General features: G+C 45.3%; 1 protein-coding gene across 1 annotated transcript in view; it reads left to right on the top strand.

Annotated features, from left to right (window-relative positions):
- The first annotated feature begins 9,797 nt into the window (after positions 1 to 9,797).
- Positions 9,798 to 21,125, top strand: part of MSH6 (mutS homolog 6) — a 29,880-nt gene continuing 18,552 nt past the window's right edge. The window contains exons 1-7 of the mRNA XM_032955882.2: positions 9,798 to 10,184; positions 14,910 to 15,103; positions 15,601 to 15,782; positions 16,237 to 16,467; positions 16,691 to 16,982; positions 17,178 to 17,380; positions 19,614 to 19,853. Of these exons, the coding sequence (XP_032811773.2) occupies positions 9,955 to 10,184; positions 14,910 to 15,103; positions 15,601 to 15,782; positions 16,237 to 16,467; positions 16,691 to 16,982; positions 17,178 to 17,380; positions 19,614 to 19,853 (1,572 nt within the window). The 5' untranslated portion in view covers positions 9,798 to 9,954. The remainder of the gene's footprint in view (positions 10,185 to 14,909; positions 15,104 to 15,600; positions 15,783 to 16,236; positions 16,468 to 16,690; positions 16,983 to 17,177; positions 17,381 to 19,613; positions 19,854 to 21,125) is intronic.

Below are 21,125 nucleotides of genomic sequence, written 5' to 3'. Positions count from 1 at the left end.
CACGTAAACAGAACGTGGCCAATTCGTCACTAGTACAGCACACCGGTGTGTTGGAGAGCCAAGCCACAACATTTACAATCCGAGTACGACGTTTCGCCAGTAATTACAACCAGCTTCATCAGGTGAAAGACAGATTTGTAGAGAAGTCCACCTGTTTCGTTCCTTATAAAGAGACATCTATACAAGGAACGAAATAGGTGGACTTCTCTATATAAGGAACGAAATAGGTGGACTTCTCTACAAATCTGGCTGACGCCTGATGAAGCTAGTTGTAATTACTGGCGAAACTTCGTACTCGGATTGTAAATGTTGTGGCTTGGCTCTCCAACACACCGGTGTGCTGTACTAGTGACGAATTGGCATGTTCTGTTTACGTGACAACCCTTACTAGTTGGCTGTGTCGGGTGGTGGCGGGTTTAACGACACTGTATTATCCAATATGCACAGTTGACAACCCTTACTAGTTGGCTATGTCGGGTGCTAACGGGTTTAATGATGTATTTATATATTTACGCGATCTCACCCAAAAAATATCTTATGGATAATATTGGTCGCGAAAGCCTACGTGTTAAACTGGATAATATGGCCATGCTGTACAGATATTCGTCGCATGGCAGTCAAATAAAATACATCTTTTGATTTGTTTGCCAATACGATATTGTGTAATGTTTCTTTGAGCAAACATTAGTTTCTAGGCTGAGACCATTAAACAAATACACTTAAACAAAGCTGGTTTAAATACAGACGGTTTAAACCTGGCTCAGTGTTTTTTTTACTTCCTAGCCACCCCGTCTGCTCAATATAATGCTTTTTTTGAGTGGTTTAAGTGAATTCCTACTTCACGGTGGGTGTGATACCAGTTAAATGGGTTAACAACCCTTCAGCTCTACCCATGAAACTGCAGCACATAAGCCATTACTGAATGAAAACCACTGTTCACAACTTTGACAGCCATGCTCATGCAATTATCGTCATGGCAATGCTGTTGTGCAGTTATGAATCCCCAGATGTAATTTTGCTCGGTATGGTTGAGACTGCAGTCGTGACCACGAACTGAAAATGTTCGCCAATAATCCCCATCGAGTAACGGGACATTGAGCTGGGCTCGCCCATAGGGAGAATGAGCGAGAAGGTAAATTGGAAGTTACCTGATTTTAAATCAAATACTGTACACAACAAATTCGTCAACAACACTGCCTTCATAGGAAAATAGGTATGGTGATGTTTCAGGCAATGGCTCTTCTTTATAGGAAATGTTATCAACGTGTTATTTGTGCGTGTACACACCACTGCCCATGAAGTACCGCATGAACTCTTCGCCGTAGATAAAGTAAATAAGTGGCACAAAAATTACTTCATGCCTCTGCTACTCGAAGGCCCTCAAGTATGGCGAACACTAGTGGGCACTTTGTTGCCCACGTTGGCCAGATGTGTTGCAAGAGGTGGACGTATCCACACTTGACCCCAATGGTTCTGAACCGGCGGGGGTACACATGGCAATGCCCCCGGGGGTTAACGTGAGGTGATTTATAAATGTGTGAAACTATATCATACATGAGAGTCATTGGTGAATAATCACGTATGAATCTGATAATATAAAATAGCTTCGGTAAAATGTTTTTTTTTGTATCCATATGGTAACCTGGAACCAAATCAAATACCTTCATAAACTCATCGTGAACATCGTAAACAACGTGGTTTTCACGAGTAACCAGCGGGCACGAACAAACTGCGTCGTGCATGCAGAGCGTCCGTTGACATGTTTTTTTATTCGCTTGCAGTTACTAACTGGTTCGGATTCCTTACAAAATGGACAATTGGTTAAAATATTGATGTTCATTTATTAATGCGTTTATTTCTCAGAGCCATTTAGGGACAGGCAAGGTTGGGGGTACTCGGTTGAAACAAAATTCAAGAATGGGGAACCGCTGCTTTACCCCACCACAACCGACCTGCTGACGACCTGCTGTGATGTAAAGAGATTGGGGGGGGGGGGTATCACACCAGCGACCTCTGGACTGTAAGTCCATTGTGCCAACCATGACAGCGTTGCAGCCCCCATTGTCATTTGTGTGTGGAAATGTCCCTCCCCCCCCCCTTCCTGATAGTCCTTGAGAGGGCTGAGTAGGTCAAGGAGTGCTGCCACGATCGGCCCTTTCCTTTTCATGCTCCCCATTTGATGCTTTGGATGTGCGTCGGTTACCACACAGCCAGGATGTAAAGCCAGCATGTCCTCGTGCACATTTTTTTTTTTAAACAGATCGATTTGTTCGTGTGTTGCCGAGTGCTCGATTGATAACGTAAATACAACTAATGGAGAAAACGAAAAGGCAGGGTGCACTTTTGCAATGTTTTTAATGCAATACCTTTCCTATGACAAGATAGAAACAGAAAATGCACAGCGGTGCTTGAGCTTTACAATCAAGTGGCTTGGAAATTAATCCAGGAGTTCGTTTCATGGTGCAATACGCTTGAGCTGTACGACCGGTGAGCGGAAACATGTGACCGTACTTCACCACACTGGTCATTGCCAGCTGGATAAGGCGATGAGGCGGGGAAGCACACGGTGAAGGCATGATGGCCGATTGATAAGAAAAATAAATGATCAGGCTGAGAGATTTTGTACATGCAACACACACCACATTTTTGTGTTTTTTTTAAATATATTTGTTTTCAGCCTGCGTACATATTTATGCTGCAATGGGATTTATTGTCACAGATTGGAATAATAATAATGATAACGACAGAGTCGCAGCCGAGGAACGAAACTCGTGCTGGAAGACGTCCAACCGAGATGCAGCGGATGAGATCAGACCATGTGTAGGTCTTACTACAGTTGGATCGCAGAATGGTGAGAGGCGGGGTGGCCTTCATCTAGCAGTGGACAGGCGACGACGTCTGATGGCGATTATTAGCGCGTGCACAACTTACTGCGTTGGGTTAGGTAGGGCCGTCTCGTCTCATTAGTGCCAGATTTGAAGCTTTATTCCCAAGGTCATGCTCACTGGCCAGCAAAGAAGGTAGAAATAAATTCAGCTTTCACAACATCGTGAAGAGAGAGACATTTTTTGAAAATATATTTAAAAAATTTACACACACGCTAATTAGTCTTTGGAGACTTTCAAATCAACGCTGTACAGTAATGATAAAAGTTCCTCGGCGCTTAATTTTCACCTTGGGTGGCCTGCCGAACGTAATTATCTGAAGATTATTTACGTGAAATATTTTATCAGGAAGCGGAGACGAGGTGCAACACAATTTACTGCTTAAGGCCGACGATGACATTGGGTTATTTTGCTATTTGACTGTATCATTGCAAATTGTTTCATTAGAAAATGGCAGAATAAACAAAATGTATTTTAGGAATGTGATTCACTCAAATAGCACGCGCGCACATAGATACACGACCAGTTAAAAGGTGGTGGTTTTAACTGAGTTGATAGGACAATTATAATTCTGATTGTTATCCTACTGGACACAATGTGATTTGGATCGTATAGTGTCCAGTTGTAACTGCATCTCAAGATGATGTGTCAAACAGTAGGGACATGCACATCTTGAGAGATAGAGAAAGGGAGAGCTTTTATGTTATTTTCAGAGGGGTACAAGGCTTCAGGGTGAAGAGGGAAAGAAGACACCTCGTAGAGGCAGTCAGTCATATGGAAAGAAGAAGAAAGGCTTGACTCTGGACATCAATAAAGGAACAGTGTTAAATATGCATAGCGCCATGGAAGGCGTTATCTCAAATCAACTTTAATATCACCCTCGCTGTCTTGCTGATCATCCATGGCCTCGCCCCTGTCTACTTCTCCCTTCTCATTGTGCCAACTCGCTCTTCACGTGCTCTCTGCCCAAGCAACAAGGCCTTATATTTAAACCCCCCGTTTAATTATTTGCTCAGTAGGAGGTCGATCTTTTTTTTGCTGCTCTATGCTCTAGAACCCCCTTGCTCCAGCCGTCCGTGCTGTTTGACAACCTGCCCCCCTGTTCGAGTCCAAGCTCAAGACCTCCCTCTGCCTTTTTTTAATTTGCCTTTGACCGTTACATTCTCTCTATTGAACAAATGCAGCTTCATTTCCACGACTATGTTCATATGCCGATGTTATTGTACAGAAGTATTTGATTGCTACAGCATAGGGTGCGTGAGTGGGTGTAGGGGGACGGGGAGGAACGGAGTGAAACGAGCGTGTTGATCCGGGATTGGGTTGCAAGCCATTGAAGGGATCTGATGATTTGGGCGATGTGGGTGAAGAGTTAGGCTGCTACATTGTAGATCATTAAGTATTTTATAGGTGAAGGATTTCTGTAGACTTCATAGGAGAGTTAGAATCGTTCCTGCACCGCATACTTTAAAATGCTCTTCAGCGGCCGTCTGGAACGCTCTTCCTTCTGATATTAGGAAGCCACTGGAGCTATTGTTTGTTGTCCTTCCCCCGCACCTCCGGTTAGCACGGTTGGCTAAGTATGGTGCGAAAGAAGTTCAACATATACATACAGAGGGAGGTGCTGACGATATATATATCGGTCGCAGCAGTTGACGGGACAAAGAAACAACAGTTGAATTATCATCTTTGAGAAGGATGTCAGTTTTGGCAATGTCTAGTTGGGTGAAGTTAGAACCAATCCAAGATTGTCAGAGAATACAATGCAGGTGGGTTATCTTGAGTTGATGAAAACGCAGAGCTCGGTGACATTAGCAAAGACATGAAGGTTTATGTTGATGCTGGAGATGAGCAAAGGCCCAAGAATGAAATGTCATGCAACACCACTGCAGACAGGTATTTTTGTGAAGATGACAGCTCATATATGGAAAAATACAAATATTAATTTGAGAGGCCAGAGTGGAAGCAGGAGAGATGTGTGGTTCCATCAGTGGTCTTTGCAACCATTAATTGGATGTCCTTTATATTTTGTGATATTTATTTTGTCTGTTCTCATGAGAAGTGCTGATGAATGACTGCACTTGCCATGTGAGATAATCCCACTGCTCGGAGGAATTTGTGCAGATTCTCTCATTACCCTTCGCTTCCACTATTTACTCGTATTGCCCGCTGGGGATTGTGCTGAACAACGGTTTGATGCTTCCTGGAAATAAAAAGAAAATGAAATAGATTATTGAAAATATTGTAAAAGCTACTCTTGATAGATTCACGCTGGGATCTGGGGGTGTTAATGTTGAAAAAGGTAATTTTTACTCCATGCATTTTTTTTTCATTAATGCCAGCGAATTACAGGCATTTAGATTGTTGTGCAATGCTATATTTAATTATCGGCATGTAATAACAACTTACAACAGTACTAAGTTGTTATGCACTGCGATTTTATATATAAAAAATAAAGATATCTTTGGCACAGTTAAAGTATGTATTTATGGTCGTAAAACACATGTACATTCAGGTGAAAAAACAGCACGCTTTAAATTTGATGGATGTTTATTTTGCTGTTCATTGCACCACTAAAAATAAGACTGTTACAAAACGGCACAGCTGTGTAAGAGCATGTAATTTTTCATCATAATTAGCCAAGGCCAATCCGTTGCTGAATTAAGGCTTCCGCAGGCCGCTTGCCACCTCCTGCAATCTATCGCAATCCTCGACGTTAAAATGCAATTTTTACTCGGTTCTCATTCTCAATGGAACAATCCAGCAATCGTGAGATGCCTGGTTTAAACGGAGAGTGCGCACCACGTGTTACTCCAAACAGCTCACACGCTCTGTTGGATGCAATTAAATACACCCATTGTTGTTAACGTGCACATCTTGAAAACGTGACTTCGCACTCGGCAAAGGCGGGTGCATCTTGGCAGTTGCAGTGATACGGGCTGGAAAGGTCATTTGGGTCTATTAAGCCCATTCCACCGTGGACCTCATGGGGAATCGTTCTGGGACTCCTCCTGCTAAAAGACATCCTCTAACCACTACTGAAAGAGCACGGCTCGGCCCAATGAACGCCATGTACGTCCCTGCAGAGGCTCGTGAAAAAAGACGGGACACGGAGTCAAACTTTATGATCGACGTGCCCTTCAGCATTCGCAATGTCTCCTCTAAATTGTCTCGACACCTCGGCTGGGAGACAATTCCAGGAACATGGCGGTCGATTGAGGGGGGGGGGGAGCGCTTGGCAAGTCATTTTCAAGGAGTGGCATTCACATTCCCAGGTGCTGGGCTCCACGCGTGAAACACTATTAGGACTTAACAAATATTTCATTTTACCAGATTAGGTCCGCTGGTCTCTATAGCTATTTTTCAGAAGCCACGAATGATAGCTCAACGAAGTGGCTCATCATGTGGAAATGTATCGCCGGAAAATACTATAAACGCATGTTGATTCTAAATGTGGAGAGAAAAACCGTATAACCCGGAGAAATAGCCACGCAACCACGGAGAGAACATGCAAACTCCAAATATACAGGCGTCAGGGTCGGGAACGAACCCACGACCTCCTGTATATCAGGCGAGGAAGTTAACATCTCGCCACCGTGGCGCCCACAGGGGGCTGGATTAGGTTTGATGGTAGCAATGCACATCGTGATTCTGTGATGATAATAACCAAAATTACCGAAACAGATTTATCAGTGATACAGTGTTGTGTTTCAACCATTATAAAGCAGTATAGCATATACGTTTGGGATCCCCTTCAAAATCCCACGACCTCCCCCGGGCTGCTGCCCCTAAAGCCCCTGTTTTAATCCAGCCCTGCCATGCACAGCATCGCAAACGAAGCCCTCAGCCATCTTGACCATATCCTCCCTCCCTCCCTCTTGTGGTCCCTATTTTTTTTAAGTGATCCGCAGCAGTGAGCGACGTGAAGTTGGAGACAGCCTGGCACATTGTAGCAGCTGCTGGTGCATCGCTTGTTTTCCTAATGAGGCATTGCGGTATAAGTGGTGCTTTTGCTTGGTTTTAAACGAGCACTGCTGGTAATGCTTTTAGGCAACATCCAACTGCCTCTGTTTATGAAAAGCTAAGGTCCAGACACGTGGCACATGACATTTGGTGTAGCAGGTTATGCGCAGTGCCACGCACGCCCATATAATGAGGCCGGTACAAAGGCATGCCATTCAATACCTGCTCTTTAAAGGGATATGAACCTTCGTGATTTCCAAGATTGGGGCTTATTAACCATCTGCAAGGCACTAATATATCTCCTACTACTTAAGGGATTGTCTCACATCGGTTCTCGAGCACTCTGAACTACTGACACTGTGCAATGTTTATAGTCGCTGTTATGTGACATTAAATTGCAGGCAGCATATCAAGCAAGCACAAAGCAACATTCTTATAAAGGGCATCATCCCAGTGGCACACATGCGAGAGGCAAGCATTGCACCCGAGCATAAATGTTCCCTTTTGTCAATATTGCAGCATGTCATTTCAACCACTTAGGATAATTTCAATTGTGTGGTTCATCTTTTTACTGAACAAAAAACTTGTGGACATTATTCATTCCATTAGTGCTCTTCAAGCCACCACAATCCTGTCCATTATATCTATCCCTGACTGCCAACAAACCCTGGCTCCCTGTCAATGTCCCCAACACACCCAGTGCTGTTCCATGAGCTCTGAAGATTGTTGCTGTGACTGACATCATCAAAATCCCACATTGGGATCCAACATCCCTGCAAATTTTCACCCCGCCACAAACCTCCCCATGTCCTTGGAAAAGTCATATATACCCAGAAAGCGTTATACAGGAACGGTGTATCCCAGATCTCCAACATGGCTTGAGAAAGCATCCAACAGTCGATCGAAAAAGGTATGTAATCTGTAATTGTAATGTATCGCTTTATGAGTTTTTAAAATGTAAAACTTCATTGGAAAATGATCGATTCATATGCGTATGATGCGATGCTTGTATCTTTAATGTAAGCTCAAATTTATTTTGATGAAAATGGTGCCAAATCATCAAATAAATGTTTGCACGTGGAACTCTTTGAGGGCAGTGCACGCTACCTGGTCTAAAAGAACAACGGTAATTCTATACTGCAGTTTCTTATAGAGGTTTCGTGTTCACCGTGGTGGCACACCTTTAGAGTTATACTCTTTGGTTCTTTCGGTAAAGTCACGTCGGTAGAAAAATAATAGATCACGTCGTTTCGATCGCAACACAAGCAATCGTCATCAGGTGGGATAACCACAGCAAGAAACAAACTGCTGAAGTAGGCGACAGACCTGCCGTGGCACGAGGTTATATAGTAGGCCTCGGCAGTAGGGGGGGCGGGGAGAGAAGGGGGGGAGCGGGGCAGAAAGTGGACGCCGCAGCAGCACCTGGGTCACTGGAGTAAAGTGGGCCAAATCAATAAAATCCACCAGAAATCAGAACATGTATGTATCCTGGAGGAATCCGATGAGCTATAAAGCTTTTTTTTCACAGATGTCCAGTAGGGGCGGGTAAGAACGTCACAACAACAAACAAAACACAACAACGCGATAGTAGTGCAAAGTACAAGAAAGATAAACAAATCATCCAAACGCAAACAAAACACTAAACCATCCCCATCCTGCCAGGCAAATCCTACAGAGGTATTAACTTACTTTTCAGAAGCAATCTGGCCACAATTGATAGCTCAACAAAGTGGCCCATCATTTGGACATCTATAGCACCAACATAATCTAAACATTCTCAATGCATATTCTAAATGTGGAGGGAAACACCACGTGACCACGGGGAGAACATGCAAACTTCAAATATACAGGTGTCAGGGTGCATACTTGGCGAAAAATATAACATCACATCACCGTGACGCCCCTGAAATAAATAAAGTATAGAAGTAAAAATTGCATAATCAATTCCCAAGCTTCGGAAAGGCAGTAAAAACAACAGCAAAAACAGTCCCAGACCACGTCAAGACAACACACAGTTCCTTAATAAAAACAAATGTACGTTAAAATTGAACTCTCAATAAATTGTTAAGGATTACATTTACAAGTCACATTTGCAAATGTGCTTAGGAGACAGCACTAATCTTATGCTTCAGAATATTTTTGAAGGAAGATGTATTATGATGTTAAGTGAGGAAACAAAGTTGTTCCAACATGTTTGGTGCTGCCATGGAAAAGACCTTGTCACCTATTCCAATTCTTGCACTTGGGATAGTTAAAAGGCAATTGGATGGACGCTTTCCGTTTCTTGGATTTGACAATGGGGTTCATGAATTCGCTAAGTTCTGCTCAGATTTTCCAATAAGGATTTTATGAACAGGACCCGATTAACAGGGCCTGATCTCGGAAGCTAAGCACTTTTTGCACCTGGATAGTGCTTGGATGGGCGACTGCAGGTGTTGTAGGTTACAGATAGTGGGCAGAAGCAGCGTCAATGCACCCCACACCTTCACATAGCCGGCACTGGCCTGAGTGCTAAAGTTATGGTCAATCAACCCCCGTGACCAAGACGGCTTAGGCGAGGTCCCTCATCCAGCAGTGGATTACACGTGTGCGTCACATGATGAGCGTGTGTAGGCCATTCGTGGCACAGTCTGTGCATAATTGGCCTGAGACCATCAACTCACTGCACTTGGCAATCTGGTTTAACCGTGGGTGGAATGAACCCTGGATTCGAACTCAGGAAATTTTTATGAGCCATCTAAGCCACCAAACCCCACCACCTGCTGGATGCACGGCACTGTTATTGCGCCACAAATCCTAAAGGACGGGGCAACATCGTTGTCGTTGCAATTGTGTGCGGTGTAAATCTTGACTTAAAGCTTTCGTGACTGCAGGAATTCACACGTGTGCGGTGTCTTTCATTCATTCATTCTCTGCAAAGGAATGAAATTCCCAACACCTCATTGGCCAGCGGCGCGTGACGTCACGTTTATAATTTCGCGGGAAAAATCACAGCTGACCGCGTGTGGCAGCAGCAGCAGCCCGCAGTAGCATCGCTAACAGCGCCATTGTCAGTGTTGGAAAAACAACACCACTCTCGTTAAGCTTCAGCCCGCGCGGTCTCCTCAACATGTCACAGAAGAACACGCTCTTCAAGTACTTCAACAAATCGCCGGGCCTGACCGCCAAGGCCAAGAGCGCTGGCTCGCCCACCGAGGCCGACCCGCCTCCCCCGGGGGCCTCGTCTCCGCCTACCGAGAAGGAGCGCGGTCCGCGGGCGGCGAACGCTAAGCGAGAGCGCGGCTCCGATGTGGCCCAGGCCCGAGAGGCGGCGAAGGCGCCAAAGTCGTCGGAAGAGAGGCGAGTTTAGGCGCGGCCGTGCACTTGCGGTCCTGATCATTCTGCGCGCGGCTAAACGAGAGCAACTAGTCTGTTAAATATATAGCAGTCTTACTGCAGATACGGGGAAGAAGGGCCAGAGATAGCGGAGAGAGATAAAACAAAACAATAACAAGAGATAGCGATATGATGGGACAGACGCGGGGGTTGGGGGGGGGGGAATACCGGACAGATATGAGTAGAGACACGGATCTAAATAAAGTTGCATGGAGAGACGGACACGGAGACAGAAATACAAGAGACGGGGACAGGCACCGAGAGACACAGACATGGAGAGACAGATGGACAAATACGAATACGCAATGTCTTCTTCATAAGCCTATTGTGTGCTGATTTTTTTTTGTCACGTGTATTCTCCACAGCGACGCTAATGATACATTTTTAGAGATAGTCGTACACATTTGCAGGCGGCCAGATATACACGGACACCAAATAATCCTTATGGCGGGACCCCGGGGTACCGAGGCAATGAAATATTTTATTTCTGGGACACTATTTTTTGTTTCCCAGGGGTGTACTTCACTCCTCCGCGACTGGGGGTACCAATCAATCCGAAATCAGTGCCACACTCCGCGGTGTCGAAACGCGTCGAGGACGATTGCGCCGAAACCCTGAACGCTCGCGGTACACACCGTAGTGGTGGTGGTGCATCGTGAGTACAGCTCGTCGAGATGAGCCGATTGCCGCATCGCCGACCATCAACAGACTAAAAATGTGTGCATCACGGACGTTGTGCGAGAGCCGGGGTAGCTATGGTGCTCCGGGGTACTGCCATGAGGTTAAAATCACGGATAGGGGGACAGACAACATTTAGACACGCAGGAGACACCTGTGGATAGCGATGGAGAGAGGCACCGAAGTCGTCCCACCATAACAACCGACTTTAAGGGTATATATTCTTGGTTCTTTCGGTAAAGTCACGTTGAAGGGAAACAATAAAAGAATAAGATATATTAATAAGATTTATTTTATTGTTTCCCTTCAACGTGACTTTACCGAAAGAAACAATAATAAGATATATTTTATTATTTTATTGTTTCCCTTCAACGTGACTTTTCCGAAAGAACCAATAATAAGATATATTTTATTATTTTATTGTTTCCCTTCAACGTGACTTTACCGAAAGAACCAATAATATGAATCACTGCAGTCACGAAAGCTTTAAATAAAAAAAAGACTTAAGGGTCTTTCGCACAAACTCGTCGCTGCTGTAGCAAACACTTTTTGTTGTGGATATCTGTCATTGTGTAGCGACTGCAACCTCCCAGTTAGCACGGTTGGCTACGTACGGTGCGAAAGAAGTTCAACATGCTGTACATACAGACCGCTAAAGATCCATCATTGCATTAGCTCCACGGTGCTGAGTGGACACTGCCGAAGCGTTATCAAAAATGTTTTGAGCTGTTAAAAGATGCTGGCTGGCAAGTTTCACTTAATTGGCTCTCTCCTGCGTGTAAACGATTGCACGAAATACCGCTTAGTTGGCATTTGTTGCATGCAAATTTGAGTCAGAAGATCTACGGGGTTCAGGAATGATGGAAAATGTTGCAGGAGGAATTGCCGCGGAATACGGGTGCTAGTTTTTATTTCTAAATACAAATGTACAAAGGCTAACGACAGTTAAAGAAATACGTTTGAACAAAGTCCAATGCGAAAAATCGGTTTTGTTCCTTACAGCTCTTAAAGTGTTAACTTTATTCCTCGCGTGCAGCTGCATTTTTCGACTTTTAAACCTTTCCATTGCATTCTAAGTGCATCTATTCGGCAAAACATAAACGGCATACCCTTGATGCTTTTTGAAAGATCGTGCACGTTTGTATTCACCCCTGCCGTTTTCTGTAACACTTGAAAATGTAAAAAAAACAGCATCTGTTGGCATTCCAGTCGTGTGTGTGTTTTCGCCGTTGTTGCTGTACTTCTCTCCCATACGTTTTCGGGGGATACAGGGGCCGTGTTCGTTATCGAACGCGTCGCCCAAACGTGCTGGTAAAGACCGATTACCTTGATTCGAATAAACCTGAGGTTTACCCCCCCCCTCACCCCCCAGGTAATTGGCTGCGTGAATGTTTGCACGCACGATAATGGCACATTGGAGAGCGGGAAGGCCACACAAGTGGAGGTGTCGTGTATTTGGGGCGCCATGTTCACGAGATGTTAACTACTTCGCCCGGTATACAGAGGAGGTCGTGGATTCGAATTCTGACCTTGACGCCTGCTGTATATTTGGAAGTCTGCATGTTCTCCCCGTGGTCGCGTGGATTCCTCTCCAGGTCCTCCGTTTTTTTTTCCTTTCACATTTAGAATCAACGTGCGTTTTTTTAGAGTATTTGGCTGCTATACATGTCCACACACACCACTTCGTTGAGCTGTCATTTGTGGCCAGGTTGTTTCTGAAAACGAGCTACATGGCTCGGTGGGCCTTGGTAAAATAAAACTAGTCAGTGTTTTTAATACATTCTGTTCCTACTCCAAAACCACGCCTACAGGTTGCCTGCTCACTTCACCTGGCAGCAATGGAGACGTTTATCAACTGCACACATTATTAGCATCTGTATGTATACTGGTGGAATCCGATGAGCTATAAAGCTCTTTTTTAAAAATACAAACGTCCAGTAGGGGCTGGTCAAAAGGTTACAACAACAAACGATAACAAAAACACGATAGGAGTGCAAAGTATAGGAATAGTGAACAAATCACCACTGTCCCCTCCTCCCAGTGGCCCCGCTGCGGAGGGAGTGGTGGTGTTAGCCTGACAGCAGATTGGTTCCTGCAGATACCTCAGCTGTTATTTGTTACTTTCTTTGAACCTATCTACGTGACTTTACCGAAAGACCCAAATAATATGTTACTATATAATCAAAGCATGCCCTCTGCTGTTCAGCAGATGCTATGAAACCCCGTCATTCACTTACATGGCAGCACGTGGCCCGTGTCTTGTGTTTGTACCCTCAATTTTAATGTTCTAAACGATCCACATTAAATAATTTACGATTTTTGTATCCATGAATGCAATTTAATTCCATAGGAATTTTTGAGTCCCACGACTGTTTTCTGGAGGGTCCTTGGATCGGAAATGTTTGACTAACACCGTTTTTAAGGGTTGGCTTGTGGGAGGAAACCAAAGTAACACGGAAAAAACCCACATTGCCTTCTCCTGGTCGCCCATCCAATAATTAACCAAGGCTAAACCCTGCTTGGCTTGCGATATTGATGAGATCTAACACGTACGTGTTGTTTGCTTTGGCTAGCCATCGAACAAAGACGGGTCGGATCACTGCATCACTCGCTTTCAGATGCAATTCTGCGGCCGTCTGGAACACTCTTCTGACGTTAGGAAGCCACTGGAAGTTATGCACTTTTAAATAATCTGGATTTAAAACTTATTTTTTTATAACTGCTTTTTGTGTTTAGTTTTTTTGACATTCCTCTGCACCTCCAATTAGCATGGTTGACTACGTACGGTGCGAAAGAAGTTTAACATACATACATTTGCTCATAGGGTAAGCCACACATGCCCTTGGCTATGGTTACCTAAAGCCAAAAGTCAAAGTGTATTTCCCCACTGAGACAAACATGTGGTGGCGCGCATCTCCTCTTTATGACCCTGGGTAGCATTTGTATATAGGACCACCGCTGGTGACTTTCCTCGTAGCAGCACTCCTCATTGTATTGACCCTGGAGGGATGTACAGCTGAGTTCACCCCCTTTTCCCAGACGATTTGACCGATCAACCCTCGTGATTGATGGTCTTTGCCGAGCCTTGTTTTCTAATCACTGAGCCAACCCCCGCAACACTTGGTTTCTGCTTAAACAGATGCAGTTAACATTTTTTTAATGAGAACTGATTCGTTCAGACTTACCTTTGAATGCCAAACTTTTGGTACCACCGTCTTGAGTGAAATATCTTCACCCGTGTGTGTGTGGTGTTAATATTAAAACAATTTTTAGCGCTTCAGCACCTGCCACGCAGGTTTCGAGGCACAATTTAAAAATAGATGATGGCGACAATATTAATGGTTACTCAGGGGTCTCTTAAGAATTACTTCTTAATGTGCGTTTACCCGGAGACAGTCGTGTATAAAGGACAGTGCAAAGTTACTAAACTAAACACTTGAAAGCAGAGTCGGAGCATAATCGTAACATTTAATGGAGCTGAAAGGCTGTTCAGTGCTTATGCCTGAGGACACTGCATGTTTTCACGATAATTCTAAGATCGCTAAACCAATCGCTACGAAACTCGCCACACAGCCTGCCTAAAGTGATTGCATTTATAGAATGTAAATGCGTTCACGTGCGTGTACCGTCACTTTTGTCAGCCGACTGCTGGATGAGGGCCTCCCCCACACTGAGTTATGGGTGGGCTATTTACGCGTAGGCTACCATGCTGGCCAGTGCCAGTTGGTGAAGTCGCTGATCAGAGACATGGGCACATAGATCTACAGTGTACAGCTGTTGATATTGGTGCAGTGCGCAGCACGTAGCGCCGCAGCCATCAATGACAATCTGGCATGCATGTTGGTTGCCCATCCAAGCACTCTCCTTGCTCAAGCATTCTTAGCTTTCATTATCTGACATCAGGCGAATTCCGAGTGGTTTGGCCAAAAAACGGTTTAATCCTAGATCGCTGGAAGCAACACTAAAATGCTGACCACTTGTGTTTTCTCTCCTGTGGGTGCAACGTTTCAGTGAGTTCCAACCAGGTGACTTGCTGTGGGCCAAGCTGGAGGGATACCCGTGGTGGCCCAGCCTGGTGTATGACCACCCCGAGTCCGGAGCGCACACACGGGGCCGCGGAAAGTCCCTGAGAATCCACGTGCAGTTTTTTGATACTCCTCCTACACGCAGCTGGGTCGGTGCAAAGTACTGCAAGCCCTACAATGGTACGCTGCACGTTTGTACATGTTGCATCCCTTGTGTATGAATTTACTACTTGAACGAGGACTCCTATCCCCCATGACTGACGGGGATGTGGGGACAGAATTGATTCAAAAGTTGTTTGAAAAATTATGATCACGAAGTGGGTTTTTCGTGGTCGTGCTGTACAGCTCTCCGATGTGTTTTTGGGGCTGCAGTGCGTGCGTGTTGATTGGCACGAATGTCAGACACTTCGCTGTATGCGCCGGTGGCTTCATTGGGAACTGGAGAAACCCCAACTGTTGGCACATTACAGTAATGTAATTGTATTATAAAGAAAGTCATTTCCTGCTCATATATATTTGAGCCAGTGATGATCACCTCTTTACAGCCCTAAGCCAGTGGTAAAAATTCTACATTCCCATGTCCACTGGACAGCCGATGTTGGTTCGCTGGCAGTGGTTCTCAACATTATAGTACAGCATCGAATTGCGATTCAATAGAGCTGCACGCATCTCCGTAGGATCCAGCTCGAAGGAGGCGCAGAGGGGAGGCGTCTTCTTCAGCACCAATCCTCAGATCCTGGGGGCGATGAAGCAGGCCGACAAGGCGATTCCGCTGAGCATGGAAAAGCGCCTAGACCTCGTCGTGTGTGTGGAGCCATCGGATGAAGAGGACAGCGATGAAGCTGATGAAGAGATGGAGGCATGACTCTATTCATTATTTCATGCTTAGCAGTTGAACTTATTTATTTACAGCAAGTGCTTCACTTATTTAGTGATGTTCATTGTAATGCAGATATCTTTGCATGTGCGTTGGGAATTAGAATTCAAGAATGCTTAACCAAAAGCTTCTCAAACTTTAGTCCTTACTACCTCCCCTCTCGGTGCATTCTTCCTTAATTTCCAACCAAAAGGTACATGCGGCGTGACTACAAAAAGAACATAAAAGATTGGTAATTGCAGTAAGCAGCACCAATAGCGGGAAGTCGGACGAGGGTTGCGATTTCCTAATTTCCACAAATAAGCCTTTGCTGAAATATTGTGGGGGGGGATAAAAAAAAAAACACACGCACATCAATAACGGGAGCCTCAGCTGTTTTCTCTTGCGAGAAAAGCAGCTGCTTCGCCTCTGGCTATTAAAACACCACTGCGTGCAGGTGGATGCGATTGCGTCGGACGTGGAAGCGAATGGAAAGGGTGACGGCGAGGAGGAAGAGGAGGAGGACGACGGGGGAAGTGATGGCACCGCGTGCGAGACGCGCACCCCTTTGCGCTCGACGCGCAAAACGGCACTCGAGAAAAACGGTCGGAAGAACAAGCGGCGCCGCATTGTGGTGCCCTCCGACACCGATGACAGCGACGCCGAGTTCAAACCGGACACGGTCGATGTAAGTGCCTGTTTGTAGATCGTTGTGAAGTGCAAAAGAAGTTCAACATAGACACATACCTACACATACATTGTGCAATCGCCGGACTTTTGTTGTCCTTCCCCCGCACCTCCGATTAGCATCGTTGGCTATGTACGTTGTGAAAGAAGTTCATCGTACACATGGACCTAGAGACCCGTGAACCCGAACTGCTCTGATTCGTGTTGTGCCGCGTGCTCCGTAGGCGAGCAGCGATGAGGCCAGCAGCGGTGTCGATGAGAAGGAAGCAAGCGAGCCCGAGTCCGCCTCCGACCCGGAGTCGCCCGTCAAGAAGCGCAAGCGCACCACAACCAAGGCTCCCGCCCTAACGCCCAGTCGCCAGCCGTTGATGCTGGGTCTGAGCAGCGTTGCGTCGTCCGGAAAGGCGGCGACCCCCAAGCAAGCCCAGACGGGTTCCAATGCCAAGGCTAAGCTGTCCGCCTTCTCGTCGGACACCCTCGAGAGCCAGAATGGCGGGGGGCAGGATGGCGGAAAAGGTGAATCTTCATTGTGTTTCTGCGCTGCTTGTGTTCGCCATCGCGGAGAATGATGCTCGTTTGTCTGCGAAGTTACATCTAAATTTCCGTGACGGCAGAGGTTTATACGTGCAGGGGGTGCATATAATAGGATTTTTCACCGACTCTGCATCTGTTTTTGGATAACCTGAATTTGTGTGTCAACATCCATCCCAGAGGGTGGCGGGTGGGACCATGAGAAGCTGGACTGGTTGCGGGACGGCAAGCGTCGCGACGGCAAGAGGCGGCTCCAGTCGGACCCCGAGTACGACCCTTCCTCCATCTACGTCCCCGATTCCTTCCTGTCCGCGTGCACGCCTGGCATGCGGCGCTGGTGGGAGATCAAGAGCACGTTGTTCGACACCGTGCTCTTCTTCAAGGTGAATTCAAACCCGCCCACCCTACTCACCCAGACCCCACCCACCTCCCCCTCCCCGTTGTCCATGCCAGAGTTAGTGTCATGTCTCAAAGTCTCCAAAGCCAATTTCCACCACTCGTCGTCGGAGGTTTGGGTTACTGAGACACTCAGCCCATCTCCAAGGTGGCATGTCTTAATCCCTTTTTACATTTTGATTTAAAGCTTTCGCGACTGCAGGGATTCATATTTTTGGTTCTTTCGGTAAAGTCACGTATAAGGGAAACAATAAAATAATTAAAATATAAAACAATAAAATTCTCACGACGTTTCGACTGCAACACAAGCAATCATCATCAGGTGTGAAAACCACAGCAAGAAAATTTGAAAAAAGTGGCGGTTATTTTTAACGTTAGCACCACGTAGAGCGATTTGACAGTTTGTTCAGATGGACGAGTCCATCTATGTTCGAAAAAGAGGAGGGGGGAGACGAAAATATTGGATGCGGTCTGAAAGCCACCGTAAGCGTGAACAATCAATTCAGACCTGAAATGGTTTATCAAATCCTTCCAAAGATTGCTAAGCCAGAATCCATCTTCTCGGATGAAATTGTCTCTGTGTTTGTATATGTGGATAGCCTCATGAACGAATCTCTCATGGTAGCCAGATGGCTTGTAAAGAACCTCTGTCTTGGAGAAGTCAATGTCACGTGAGCCTACTGAATTATAACAGTGATCTGGCATGGCCGAGGTGTTGGTCCTACCGTGTTTTAGGTCTGCTTTGTGTTCACGAATGCGGTCCGAGACATGTCGTTTATCCCTCTCTTTTGTTGAAATAAATTTGCCTAAAGATTACCAGTCTCAGCAGAGGACATTGGGGTTGTGAGAGAGGTAAGGATAATAATGCCATGTTTTATCAGAAAGCCTTACTTGAATCTCAATACCTATTCAAGAGGATTCTTCATTGCGATGTTTATCCTGTTTCATAGTGGAGTGTTTTGTTTGTGGAAGAGTACCGCAGCTTGTATGGAAATGGAAGTATTGGTGGTACACCGGTGCAGGTATAACACACCGGTCCTCCTGAAACAGTCCAAAATCTAAATTTGAACTGACATTCGTCTTCCGACTGCTTCGACAGAACGAGAACTGATTTTGACGCACCACCACCCCGCAAGATTTTCTGACTGGGGTTGCGAATTGCGGGAAAATAAATAATTATTGTAAAAAATGTGCTTTTATTTTGAAACCGCGCACCACCGGTGTACCAGTTTAACACGTAGGCTTTCGCGGCCAATATCTATAATAGTAGTTTTTATTTTGAGCAACATTTACAATTTGAGTACGACGTTTTTCCGGTAATTACAACCAGCATCATTAGGCGACAGCCTATAAATGTTTTGGATTTGCTCTCCAACACACCGGTGTGCTGTACTTGGTAACGAATTGGCATGTTCTGTTTACGTGACAAACCTTACTAATTGGCCGTGTCGGGTGGTGGCAGGTTTTACGACGCATTTATTTTCACGCTACCTAACCCAAAAGAAAACCTCTTCTACACCGGTGTACTGCCAATACGTTCAAATAGCGCTCCATGGAGACAAGTACACGAACCCACGAACTGTACTGCCTCCTCCTGGCCAGCAACGGGATCGAGAGTTTCACAAATCCGTGAGATCGACCAATGCTTTCCTCCAAACGTCTTCGTTGAGTTTGTTTCACCGGCTGAGAAGTCAAGAGACTCGGGTAGTCGGTCACATTTGCAAGCGTGAGCTAGGTCACCACAATAACTAAATTTAATTGAAGTCAAATTCGTCAAGGACAATTAAAATAATTCGAGCAGAACTGTGTTACAGGAGAATTAAAAATAGTGCACAAATATATATCAGGATAAAAAAATTCCCATAATATAATATTGCTGGTTTACAGGCGTGAGTCCACACCTATTAAAAGGGGGGGAAGTGTTACCTTCGGCCAGGTGGCTCAGCAGTGAAGCGGACGGCTCACAAGAGGCAGTTCAAATCCCGGTTGCGGGTCAATAAATGAGTACAACTTTGTGGGAAAGTCAGTGGTGGTGCTATAGATTAGACTTGCGAGCATGAAAAAATATGGAATTTTCACCACTTATTCAGGGCTAGAAGCGGGAGATTAGCACCGCGGAAAATCGCTTTGACTTTTTAGTCTTAATTGGACGCGGTTTACGGAACGAGCGTTGGGCAGCTTTCTATCGTTTGTGGCTTTGTTGGTGTCGTGCGTCGGCAGGTGGGCAAGTTCTACGAGCTGTACCACATGGACGCGCTGACGGGCGTGTCGGAGCTGGGCCTGCTCTTCATGAAGGGCACATGGGCCCACTCGGGCTTCCCAGAGACCTCCTTTGCGCGCTTCTCGGATGGGCTGGTGCAGAAGGGCTACAAGGTGGCGCGAGTGGAGCAGACGGAGACGCCCGACATGATGGAGGCTCGCTGCCGCGCCATGGCTCGCCCGGCCACAAAGTTAGACAAGGTTCGTCACCGGCAGTTTTATTTTAATTCAAAAGAACATAAATGTAGTTTTAGAAAGTTTCTCCGCTAATTGTATATCAGTGTTGTTCGGGTTTATTTCACGTACAGGACGGAGGGTTTTTTTCTCATTTAAAACCAAAATCAGCTTCTGTTTAGGGAGCAAACCCTAACGATCTTGACCAAATTAAGTTTCAAACTTATTTTCTTCATTGGGCTTGTACGATACTGACACTGGATGTGGCCGGGTGGATCGAGGGTCAGAGCGCTGAACCGGCACTGCCGAGATCCCAGGTTCAAGTCAGGGTTGGAACCAGGGTCTAATGTGTGGTGAGCTGATGTGTCAGGCCAATGCCTTCAAAATAATAAAAATCAATCCTTGACATATTTCGTCAGTTAATTGGTAAAATTTCAGTGCTGAGAATTAAAATATTCCAATAGAGCATGATGCAAAATGCAGTTCTATTTCTGAGGGTTTTATTTACTTAATAATTGTTATAAATAGGAATTAGATGTTAATGTGATTATGGATATTGTTAGTATTGTACAGTGTTGTGCGGTGCAATTTGCATGCATGACCACTATATACAACCAAAATTATTATTAGCTTTGTGGTATGGCCTTCACCTCCTTTTGGTAATCTGAGGCATTGCATGGCTCTCCAAGTTCCAAATGGACACATCTTTCGATTTAAAGCTTTCGTGACTGCAAGGATTCATCTTTGGTTCTTTCGGTAAAGTCACGTAGAATGAGAATAAAATAATAAAATAAAATAAGACAATGAAGCTCTGTCGTCCCGACAGTTTTGTTCCTTCACCTGAAGAAGGCTACTTGTGTAGTGGCCAAAACGTCGTGAGAATTTTATTGTCTTATTTTATTTTATTATTTTATTCTCATTCTACGTGACTTTACCGAAAGAACCAAAGAAGATGGACACGTCTTTGTTTCATAATTTGATGCCGATTGTCTCCTAACACTCGGCATTAAATTTGGGGGGGGGAAAAAGACAACGTAAAGAGAACAGAAAAACGCTGACACAGTGGCTAGGTGGCTAGGAGATGTTAACTACATTACCTGGTATACAGGAGGTCGTGGGTTCGATCCCGACCCCGACACCTGCTGTGTATTTAGAGTTTGAGGGTCTCTCTCATCATTATCACGGTGGCTAGGAGATGTTAACTACATCGCCTGGTATAGAGGAGGTCGTGGGTTCGATCCTGACCCCGACACCTGCTGTGTATTTAGAGTTTGAGGGTCTCTCTCATCATTATCACGG

Source organism: Petromyzon marinus, chromosome 17 (genome assembly GCF_048934315.1).
Source record: "Petromyzon marinus isolate PM22_M1 ecotype Great Lakes invasive population chromosome 17, UKy_Petmar_22M1.pri1.0, whole genome shotgun sequence".
NCBI classification, from domain to species: Eukaryota; Metazoa; Chordata; class Hyperoartia; order Petromyzontiformes; family Petromyzontidae; genus Petromyzon; species Petromyzon marinus.
The sequence above is the reverse complement of the archived record's forward strand: the minus strand, read 5'-3'. Positions and strand labels throughout refer to the sequence as shown.